This window comes from Lagenorhynchus albirostris, chromosome 6, assembly GCF_949774975.1.
Source record: "Lagenorhynchus albirostris chromosome 6, mLagAlb1.1, whole genome shotgun sequence".
NCBI classification, from domain to species: Eukaryota; Metazoa; Chordata; class Mammalia; order Artiodactyla; family Delphinidae; genus Lagenorhynchus; species Lagenorhynchus albirostris.
In genome coordinates this window covers 44,425,641-44,437,172 of record NC_083100.1, presented here as the reverse complement: position 1 = coordinate 44,437,172, position 11,532 = coordinate 44,425,641, and the positions used below count along the sequence as shown (strand labels likewise).

The 11,532-nt window shown below is 37.3% G+C and overlaps 1 protein-coding gene across 7 annotated transcripts in view; it reads left to right on the top strand.

Annotated features, from left to right (window-relative positions):
* Positions 1-109: 109 nt before the first annotated feature.
* Positions 110-11,532, top strand: part of PMS1 (PMS1 homolog 1, mismatch repair system component) — a 97,892-nt gene continuing 86,469 nt past the window's right edge. For 6 of the 7 annotated variants that reach the window (XR_009541120.1, XR_009541121.1, XM_060152458.1 and 3 more), the window contains exons 1-4: positions 110-217; positions 944-1,059; positions 5,289-5,440; positions 8,311-8,493. Coding sequence is in view for 5 of the 7 variants with exons in the window: in XM_060152458.1 (XP_060008441.1) it covers positions 5,309-5,440; positions 8,311-8,493 (315 nt within the window). In the remaining 2 variants the exon portion in view is untranslated. The remainder of the gene's footprint in view (positions 218-943; positions 1,060-5,288; positions 5,441-8,310; positions 8,494-11,532) is intronic. The other variant, XM_060152457.1, reaches the window with a different exon arrangement.

The following is an 11,532-nucleotide window of genomic DNA, read 5'->3' as shown; positions in this document are numbered from 1 at the left end:
TTCAGGGCGGAACGCGCTGCCAGGGCATTGGCTGAGGACGGCGCCAATCACACGTTCGCCGGGCAGGGCGGGATTAAGGGCGGTGTGCTCGGTGCCTGCCCCGCCACGCGTACGTTGTGGGTGAGTCGGGGATCCGCCAGGCCGGGCCTGGGCTCCGGGTGGCACGCTGGCTGGTCTGCTAGTGGATTGTTGTTGCCCACCTCGCGCGAGCAAGAAGGTAGTGTCGTGTGGCTAACGGGTATTCACTCTTATATCGTAAGCTCGAGAGCCTCCTCCCCTCCACTTGTCCCGGTCGGGGCGGGAGCGCCGGCGGCCGCAGTGGGCGCCCCTCCCCCCCCTCGCGGGGCGGGAAGCGGACGAAGCCCGGCTCGCGAGCGCGCACACCTGGAGAGCGGTCTCCCAGCAGGTGTGGGCTGCTTAATGTCTGATTTGGACTTCCCTGACTAAATGGTGTTTAGGCCTTTGTTGCAGCCCATTCCTCAGATCCTTCTGGGTGCAGATCTTAAAGTTGTTGTTTGCCAGGAAGAAACTTTAACCCCTGACGGCCGTAACTCAGCCTGTCTAGAGTGTGAGTGAGGGGTTTTATAATATTGTAGGTTGTGGCATCATGCAAGTGGCAGAAGCAAACTTTTCGGTTAACCATGATTTTTACTGGTGTCATTCTGGGTCTGTCTACACGCTGAAGACAGGTACTTGTGTTATATGCTGAGGAAATGTGGGGTTTTTTAATTCATATTGCTGAAATAACTTACAATGGCTTTTCAAAATTGGTGTAAGAGAATGTTGACTGTATATACACATATATGTGTACATATATTGCATTTCTAATGGCCTTATAAAACCAATTAGGTTAGATTTATTACGTTTTTTAAAAAAATAATTATTTCATTGTGTGCTTCCTAAAGTTTATCTATGAGTTCTCTGATCTTTACTTCTTTTTTAGGTACACTGTTAGCCTTAACTGAATTTCCTGATCGTCAGCACTCTTTCAGTAGTGTTTGATTTACCTCTCAGCAAATATAGAAGACTGATTCCTGGCATTCTTAGACATTCTTTGCTGTGAGTCGTAAGCCTGATATCAACCCTTCCACTTTTCAAAAGATGCCGTTTGGTACACATACGGTGGAATGCTTGTTATGTTCCAGAGGTTGTGCTAGGGATATGAGATTAATATATCCTCAGAGAACTCTCAGCCAGGAGGAAGGGACAGAAATCCAATACTTAGAATAATCTGTGATGAGTTTGGGGTTAGAAATAAGGAAAAGGTGCTCTGGGAGTACAGAGGAAGGACTGCCTAATCTGTTGGGGCAGGGGTTGGAGCTGGTAAGAAAGGCTTCCTCGAGGAGGTGATACTTGAACTAAATCTAGAAGGATGGTGAGAAGTCATCAGTAGAGAAAGGGAACCTTATGAGCCAAGGAAGGAGTCACTGCCATCACATTAAGAGAGACAAGTTGCATAGTATGACTGGCCTAGTGTGCATTTGGAGAAGAGTGGGATGAGATTAGAAAGACAGAGGTTCAATTGTAAGGAGTTTGGATTTAACATAGTAATTGGAAATATTTATAAAATTTTAAGTAGGATAGCAACATGATTAAATGTAAATTATAGAAAGAATCCTGTAGGTGGTTGAGATTCCAGGCAAGCTATCAATTAGCTGGTTATTGCAATAGGTCAGGGGAAAATTGTTGAAGGGCTGAACAGAGGCAGTAGCCATAGGGATAGAGAGGAAAGAACTAGTTTGAGAAATATTTAGGTAGTAAGAGAGGCAGGAGTGGGTGGCAGGATGTAGAGAGTGAGGAGAATTTCAAGGATGACTCAAGGTTTCTAATTTTGCTTTGTGAGACTGGATGAGCATAGCCTTTGGAGTCAAACATGACAAAATATGCAGGTGTGCATCTGTCACTTAATAGTTGTGTGATCTTAGAACAAGCGATCAAGCTTTTAAATCCTGTTTGTGATAGAGGAATGACACTATACATAAGCTTGTTGTGAGGATTAACTGGAATAATTATATATATATATATTTAAGTAACTTATGTTAGCTGTTATTTTTATTATCAAATAAATATAGCAAGAAAGACACTTAATTAGAGAAAGATCTGATCTCTTTGGGACATGTTGAGTTTAGGGTGCCTTTCGGTCATCTAAATGATGATATTTAGAAAGTAGTTGGAAATAAGGCCCTGGATTCTAGAAAAAAGCCTGGTTAGGAGATACAAGTGATGAAGGGGATGATATGGAGTCCAGTTAAAATAGAACACATAAAGGGAAGGAGTTAAGGCAATGGTGACTTGATGGGAAGGAGGTCACTTTTCCTAATGTTTTACCTTGGCATGAGGTAGGTGCCGATAAAAATATTTTTCGTGGCCACTTCATTAATAATTATGAAGTACTCACCTTGAGTGAAGTACTCTGATTACTCTGTGTTGCATTCAGAAGTATATAATTGCGTGCATTTAGAGGTTGTATAGGTCAGGACAGGGGTGTGATAAGCAAGCCAAGTTCTTTCGGAATGGGAGGAAAGGGTCATTCCTGGCTGGGTGATCAGAAAGGACCATGTTACAAATGATATGGAAACCGGGTCTAGAATAATAAATAGTATTGCATTAGGAGAAAGTGGAGGTGCAAATAGGGTGGGATTGCTGGCAAAGGAAGATTGAAGTTTTTGACTTGGTCACTAAGAACAGTGAGTTATTAAGAGAAATAGCAAAGTTAAGTGGGAGGTATGGAGGGCGGAACAAGAAGATAAGTTCTATTTTATAAACATTTTGAGGTAGTAGTGACACTGATTGTAAGAAATGCCTGTCTTAACTCGGGAAGAGAGAGATCACTGTTGAGATGTAGATTTAGATGTTATTCTATAACATCTAAGTTTATAGGGTTTTGGGTATATAAGAAGAGGGGAGAGGGATTAGGGAATGCCCATTTTTCTGGGAAGAGAGTGAAGAAAACACGAAGAGATCCAAGAGGTATTGATGGATGGTATAATCCTTGAGAATAGGCAGTATCATCAATGTCACATGCTTCAGGGATATCAAGGAATGTGAATCCTGAGAAAAGGATTTGATGATTTAAGATCTCATTGGTGAACTTGAAGAAAACAAAATCCTAACAGTGGTTGTGTAAGCTATTTTGCAAGGGTTTTGGAAGTGAGTTGGTGATAGGGAATTGGTGACAGTGAATACAGGTTACTTATTCAAGTTTGGCTTCATAAAGAAAGAAGATAATCATAGAGTTAATAAGATTGAGGGAAGAATTTTTTGTTTTTGTTTTCAAGACCAAGAGGCCTGGAGGAGGGATGGGACTAGATAAAGAAACTAGGTGAAAGTGTTAGTTTAGAAGAAAGACATTGGTGTGAGACTGAGTGAAGAAGAACATGGGTAGAGGTGGAGACATTTTAAGAAACCAAAGGACACAGTATGGTGGAGGAGGTAAAGTGTGTGAAGATAGAGTTGATGCTGTGGTCTGCCTTGATCTCAGTAAACTAGAAGAGGGGGAAGATTGGGATGAAATTAGGGACTTGCTGGGGAGAAATAGAAGATTTTGGAAGAGAGATTATAGAGAATGAGACATAGATGATGAGATTAATAAAGAGATTAATTAATCTCTGCAGAAGGAGGGAAGGTTGAGGTGAGGCTAGGTTTATACGCCAAAGCTTGCTTGATAAATGTTTTTCTTAGATCCCTGGGACTCTCAAACTAAGGAAGAAGACTTCTTAAACCCAAGCCTAACCTGATACCAAGCACTGGGTTAGCTCCTGTGGGGCTAGGAGTTAGAAGTGTGTTGGGGGGTGTGGTATTCATGTAGTTTGGAGGAACTCAATTTAGTCCAGAGATCCTGGGATTTTTTAGCATGTATATGCCAAGCAGTATAATACGTTGTATACATTATCTTATTTACTTCTCACCACAACCATATGATATCATTATTATCTCTATTTTAGGTTAGGTGATTGAGTTTTAGAGTTTAATTTTAACTTCCTCAACATTATATAGCTATTAGTGTATAATAATAATTAGTGGCATATTTTTCCATTGTGTTAATCAGCTTTGCCTTGTACAAAGCAAAATATAGTTATGAATTGTGAACAGTTAACACCATTCAGAACTCAGTATATTGACTTCTTCCTAGAAATGCATCCCTTAAAATTTTATGTAATCATTGTAATGGCTATACTCCATTTCTTGCTCAGTTACTTATTCTTAAACTGTATGTGACTCTGCTTGTTTTATGTCTTAAGTTGCCTGAGAAAGAATCCTAAACAGAAACCTTTTTATTTGGTTTGGTTTGTCTTTGGCATTGTTGTTTCGTTTGGATCTAGATTCCATAGGGTCAGATCATCATGTGAGCATGTAACTAGTCATGGTAAATTAAGGAAGTATCTAGGGCTCCTCCCCCTCCCCCCACCATTTTATTGTCAAATAAAATCATGACTCTAGAGGAATTGCATGTTGTCAAGCTAGTATTTTTTATTTGCCTGAAATCTTTTCTGAGTTAGGCATTAAGGTAGTTGCAAACCCCACTCCCTGCAAATTTTACATACGTGATTTCCATATGAAATTTTTTTGTTTCTTTGTTTGAAAAGGTTTCAGACAAAGGGTTTCATGGCTAAAACAATTACTGGCAGAGAGATTTTGGGTGTACAAGTTGGATCGGCATGTAAAGGACCTGGAATGCCAGCATATGGTTTGAGCTTTATCATAATTTGGCTTTGGGGAGCCACATGATTAGAAAGATGTTTTAGACACAGTAGTGCATAGGATAGTAATCTGATATGATATGTCTGAGTATGACTAGTTTAGATTAAGAGTAATTCTAGAGTCTGGATTTCCTAACTCTAAAAGAGCTCAATAATTGAAAGAGATATTGTAATTCATCAAAATGTGTAGATGACTAATGATGTTCAAGTGCAACTGCCATTAAGGCACATGACTGACATTATCTGCATAACAGTTGACAGCACCATCTGGTGATTCCTAGCCAGACACGTCATATATTACACTTATTGCACAATTATTCTTATCATTCTTTAATTAGTAACATAGTGTGATTTACCAACAAATTTCTCTGTGCCTTAGTCTTATAATATGGAGATGATAATGGCATCTATTTTAAAGCGTATTCATAAGAAATAAATGATTTAATACTGTATGTGCTTAACAGTAGACCCTGACATACAGTGAGGCTCCATAAATATGCGTTGCTATTATTGCTGCTGTTGTTGCTATCAGTTCTGTTAGGAATGTTTAACAATTTTTATTTTTACAACTTATATTTTATTTTCTAGCTACTCTGCTAAAAGCTAGAATGAAACAGCTGCCGGCAGCAACAATTCGCCTCCTTTCCAGTTCTCAAATAATCACTTCAGTGGTCAGTGTCGTAAAAGAGCTCATTGAAAACTCCTTGGATGCTGGTGCCACAAGCATAGATGTTAAACTGGTGAGTGTCCCTGAGATGCTGCCAAGTACTTTTAAAGCAAAAAAGGGTTGGACAGATGTTTTCTCATTACAATTATTACCTTTCTTTTCTTTATATAACAGTAAATTATTCTTAGGACATTGAACCCTTTGTCCTGTTTAAGAGTAAATTCTTAAAAATAAGTTTTAATTTAGATCAGTGTTACAGTAACATTAAAGGAAATTATAAAGGAAAGCTTATTCTAAAGGACTCTATCACATAAAACATGAAATTAGTTTGTCTGTATTTTCTAATACTTACCCTTGGTTATTTGTGTTTACTTGTTTTATATATTCTCATTTGCATTTTGTTTTTTCTATCTAATCTTATTTCAGAACGGTGTCCCTTGTTGCTTCATAGTTTTCACATTTTTAAATTTAAGTGCTACATATTAAATCATTTGAGTTAATAATGACTTATGACTCTTATTATGATTTATTACAATTAGTCTTCAGGTCTACCTCCCCTGTTTTAAGTTACTAGCTCATGGAGGTAAGGTCTATATTTTTTTGTGTCCTCTATACCTGTCCAGTATCTGGTACATAAATGGTAAATAAATTTGAGTGATCATAAGAATACATTTTTTTGTAATCTCCTAATTATCAGATATTCATATTATTTCTGGTATTATGGCATTAGAAAGACTACTGATATGAATATCTTTGTAGGAAAGAGACCTTCCCTTTTCATATACATGTGCATATATTATATATATGTTACCCATTTGCTCCTTGTAAAAGCTCTATGAATTAGCTACTGCTATACTCATTTTATAAATAATTGAGGTTCTGAGAACTTTCCCAAAGTCATGTAAGTAGTAAGTACTGGAGCTGAGATTGCAATCCAGGTCTTTATGACTCTGAAACTCATTCAGGATCTTTCCTCTATGCCAGTGGTTTTCATAACATTTGGGTGCATCAGTAATTTTAGGGAGTCTGTTAAAACAGTTATTGGGCCGCAGAATCTCAGATTCTAGGTAGAGCCCCAACTTTGTGTTTCTAACAAGTTTCTGGTTGATGCTGAGAACCGCTGTTCTATAGTCAATCAAACCGCTACTTTGGTTTTAAATAATATAGTAAAAGCTTTATAAACATGAAAAAATTAAATTAAACCGAAAGAAAGACATTTTCTTTTTCTTAGACATTTTATGTAGTCAGTTCAGTCTGATTAGAATACAGTTGATAATACTTAAATAGGATTATATAATTATATCTGACAAATTTAACTTAAGAGTCTTAGGCAGGCGAACATATGTCTTGTTCTCAAAGTTCTTGGAAGAAAAACATAGTTTTTAGAAATCGTTTTACAGAGCCAACAGAAGTCCTCTTTAAAAAGTAAATTAAAGTACACATTTTTATCCTGCTGCATATTTAAGTCTCTTGACATTTGCCAGTTCCTGCTTTGTAGAATTTTAGAATAAACAAGTCTGTTGCTTTACATAATAAGATCTGTTTTATTATAGTTTCACACAGTAATAACTGTTCTGACTAGGAATGTTTTCGTAATTAGTAAATTAAACTTGTAGATATTATTTTAAACATATAAACAGATCTTTGTGTTATTTTACTCAAGTGCCTGCGGTTCTTATTTATATTGAAAGATTTGCATTTCTGTAATTATTTTTCTATAAAATGAAGCAGACAAGCTATTCCCAGAATGATAATTTTTAGATCGAGGGAGAGATAAGAAACTAAATCTTAGGTGTCTCCCCCCAACACCTTTTATTTCTAATTTATCTAAAAAGTAATGACACAGTATATAATTCTAGGTTATTAAAAAGTATTATTTTTAAATAGCAGAGTCATTATAATTGTAGGAAGATTTTTTTCCCTTTATAACATGCATTTAAGGCCATACACATAAACTTTGTGAAGTAAAGCTTATGATAGAAGCTTGCTACCAAATTTAGAATATGGTATTCATAGAAAATGTGATCACTCTAGGAATTTATGCTTTGTATTTGTTATGTATGCATATTTTTAGTATTAAATTACCAATATTAAGCTATGGTTTGCTTTTTTCCCTCCATTTTCAAATTAAAAACTCTGAGATTGCCAGTTCGCTGTATTTTCTCAGCAGTCTGTTAGGTGACTATTTGCAGAAAGAAAATTAGAAAGCTATAATGTAGCAGATTTTTATTTATTTATGAAAGCAATAAGTAGTTCAGGGACAAAGTATTAAAAATCAGATTGAATAATGATGATTGCTAGACTCTTGGTGGGTAAAACCAGCTGGTGTTTTTTGGTTTTTGTTTTTTTGGGTTTTTTTTTGCGGTATGTGGGCCTCTCACTGTTGTGGCCTCTGCCGTTGCGGAGAACAGGCTCTGGACGCGCAGGCTCAACGGCCATGGCTCACGGGCCCAGCCGCTCCGCGATATGTGGGATCCTCCCGGACCGGGGCATGAACCCCTGCATCAGCAGGCGGACTCTCAACCACTGCGCCACCAGGGAAGCCCCCAGGTGGTGTTTTTGATGGTGATGGTAATCTGTTTTATTTGAGAGATTATATATACAAAAGTGTATATAACTTAGAAGAATATTTCTGGGCAAGTTTAAACATAAATTTAAACATAAATACCTATCATACTGAAACAATTCTAGAGAACCTTGAAGATCATACTGATCTCCTTATTTTATAGTTGAATCTGAGTGCAAGGAAAATAAGGGACTTGCCCATAGTACCATAGCTAGGAATTGGTAGAATTAAGAATTTAAACTCTTACTTCTTAAATGTTAAGTTTCCATAAAAGATAGATAAATGACAAAACCATTTCACTTGTGTTACATTCTGTTTGTAAATGTGATAATAGTTTAATGTCCTTATATACTAAAAGTACTGTTTAACTTTCATAGGAGAACTATGGATTTGATAAGATTGAGGTGCGAGACAATGGTGAGGGTATCAAGGCTAATGATGCACCCGTGATGGCAGTGAAGTACTATACCTCAAAAATAAGAGGTCATGAAGATCTTGAAAATTTGACAACTTACGGTTTTCGTGGAGAAGCCTTGGGGTCCATTTGTTGTGTAGCTGAGGTGAGGTAATTTGTATTGACTATTTTAGTGGTTTCATAATAACACAATATTAGAATTAAGAGACAGTTTACCCAGAATTTGGCAAAGAGTTTTTTTTTATTGCGTAAAACATACATTTTATTGTGTAAAATATACATAAAATTTACTATTTTAGTCATTTTTAAGTGTACAATTCAGTGGTATTAAATACATTGACATTGTTGTGTAGGCATCACCACCATCCATCTTCAGAACTTTTTCATCATCCCAAACTGAAACTATGCCCATTAAACAATAAACCTCTATTCTCCTTTCCCCTGTCCACAGGTAACTGGTAAGTATTCTGCTTTCTGTCTCTATGAATTTGACTGTTCTAGGTATGTCTTATAATTGAAATCATACACTATTTGTCATTTTGTGTCTGGCCTATTTCACTCAGCGTAATGTTTTTAAGATTCATACATGTTGTAACATGTATTAGAATTTCATTCTTCTTAAGGCTGAATGATACTCTGTTGTATCCATTCATCTGTCAATGGACATTTGGGTTGTTTCCACTATTTGGCTCTTGTGAATAATGCTGCTGTGAATATTGGTGTACAGATGTCTGTTTGAGTCCTTGCTTTCACTTTTTTGGGTATATACCCAGAAGTGGAATAGCTGGATCAAATGGTCCAATAGTCCCCCCTTATCCATGGTTTTGCTTTCCATGGTTTCAGTTACCACAGTCAACCACTGTCGGAAAATATTAAGTGGAAAGATTCCACAGATAATTCATAAATTTTACATTGTGCACCATTCTGAGTAGCATGATGAAATTCTGTGCAGTTCTGCTCTGTCCTGCCTGGGACGTGTATCATCCCTTTGTCTTGCATATCCACGTTTTATATACTACCAGCCTGTTAGTCACTTTCTAGCCATCTGGGTTATCAGATCTGTCAAGGTATCATAGTGCTTGTGTTCAAAGGAACCCTTATTTTACTTAATAATGGCCCCAAAGTGCAAGAGCAGTGATGCCAGCAATTCAGGTATTCTCTTACTGTGCCTAATTTATAAATTAAACTTTGTCTTAGGTATGTATACATAGGAAAAAAACATAGTATATATAGGGTTTGATACTATCTGCAGTTTCAGGCATCCATTGGGGGTCTTGAAAAATGTCTCCCGCAGATAAAGGGGGACTACTATAATTCTGTTTAATTTTTTGAGGAATGGCAAAGAGTGTTTTTCAGTGGTAACATTTATAAGAGGAAAAAATGGTTTAGTGATCCACTGACTTGGAAAAGTATTAAAATTAAACAGGTATCTTAACTATAAGCACTTCTCAGAGCCTTTGCTGTACTAAAGTGCATTGTGAATCTCTGAGGTTGGTGGTTTATAGTACAGACATTTCCTGCACTTACTTGACTATGAAACTCTTTTATTGAGACACATATCACTGTTATTCTGTTGTGCTGTGGAATACACTCTGGAAATACTACTCTAGTCAATACAGATAACTGGATTGTGCTCTAGAGATGTGCATTGACTTCAGCTAAACCTTAGCTAGAACTTTGCTCTTCTGATTGCTAGATGTTTTCAATTTCTATGAACCCTTAAGTTCAGTGCCTGACCCACTCCATTGCATAGTACCAATTATACGTCACTGCCTCTGGCCTAAGTTACATAACTAGTTTGTGGCAAAGCCCATCTAGAAGCTTGATCTCTTCATTTCCATGTATCTCAGTTATGTTTGATCACTAGTTTCTTTGTGCTGTACTGTTATTCTGTGTGTGTTAGGCTCTGTTTTAGTGTGATAGTATCTGTGTGCCAGTGAGTGACATGGTAATTGTGAGGATCTCTTTAGCTACCTACATTTGCCCAGTGGCTGTGTATCCTTTCTTTTGTGCTTAGGCTGGCAGACCCTGTTTGGGTGAGCGTGCACAGGTGCAGTAAAATGATAGGACTTTATACGTATTGTCCCAGAAAAGTGGCAAGGACATGAGATATTGTTGCTATTTCTTTATCTATTTAGTAGCCTAGTCTCCCCAGCAATGATATATTCTTCAGGCTTATTTTGGTTTTCCCTTGGCCCTTCTGCCTTTAGAATGCTGGCAAAGTGTAGATTTTCTGTTTTCTGTGGCAAGGGCCCCAGCTAGGTATTCACTTACTCTTTACTTCAGGACTCTGTAAGCTGATGCCTATGTGAGAAAGAAAAATTGTGGGTTGGGGAAGAGGTAGAGGTTAAAGTGGGAGGTTTTGCTATTCTGGCACAGAGGACTAAGGGCCCTTGCTTGTTAGAATCCAGATGTTCAGACATCAGTAAAGAAGGAAAGACCTTGTCATTCGTTAAGTGCATTCTGCTTAATATCTCTATCCAAAATCTAGCACACCGTGTGCTTTCTCTGTCTTTCTCAGCTCTTGCTTTATTTAGAGTTCACTGAGTCTCCAGATAGATTTTAGGGAAGAGCAACTAGAGGGTACAACTGGCCATTGCCCATTTTTATCCCCAGAGACTGTGTATGGGAACCTATAGCCCTAGAATCTTGTACAAAGAGTCTGATTTTAAAATGGGGTGGGATTTGTACCAAGGAAGCTTTGAAGCTCCCAGTGCTAGTACTATTGTTGGAGTTCTCAGTGGCTATTTTAGAAATCATATGATTTGTTTGAGAATAAAAGTATTCGCTTTTTTAGCAGTCGTCCAAATTTGGCAGATAGTTATAGTTGTTAAGCCTTATTTTGGCAAGTATTGTTGAATAATACATTGTTCAGCGTTTCTGTATTTTCTGTAAGATGTATATAATAACCTTTCAGAACTGAAGTTGGTCATTATCAACTTTGTCTGCTAGGTGGCAGTACTATACTTAGTCTTTTAAAATACATTGTACATCAGCCATGATTTCTCCAAATTTTCACTGTAGCTCTGATTTTAGATGGCAGTTCTGCAAGTTCTTATCCTGCAATACTCTATCTTGTTTTTTAATTTGATTACTTAAGCCCACTTGATATCTAGGTTTATCATTTTGCCTTGTTTTATTTTTGAAGCATTTGAATGCCTTAAGTATAAATATTTAAAATAAT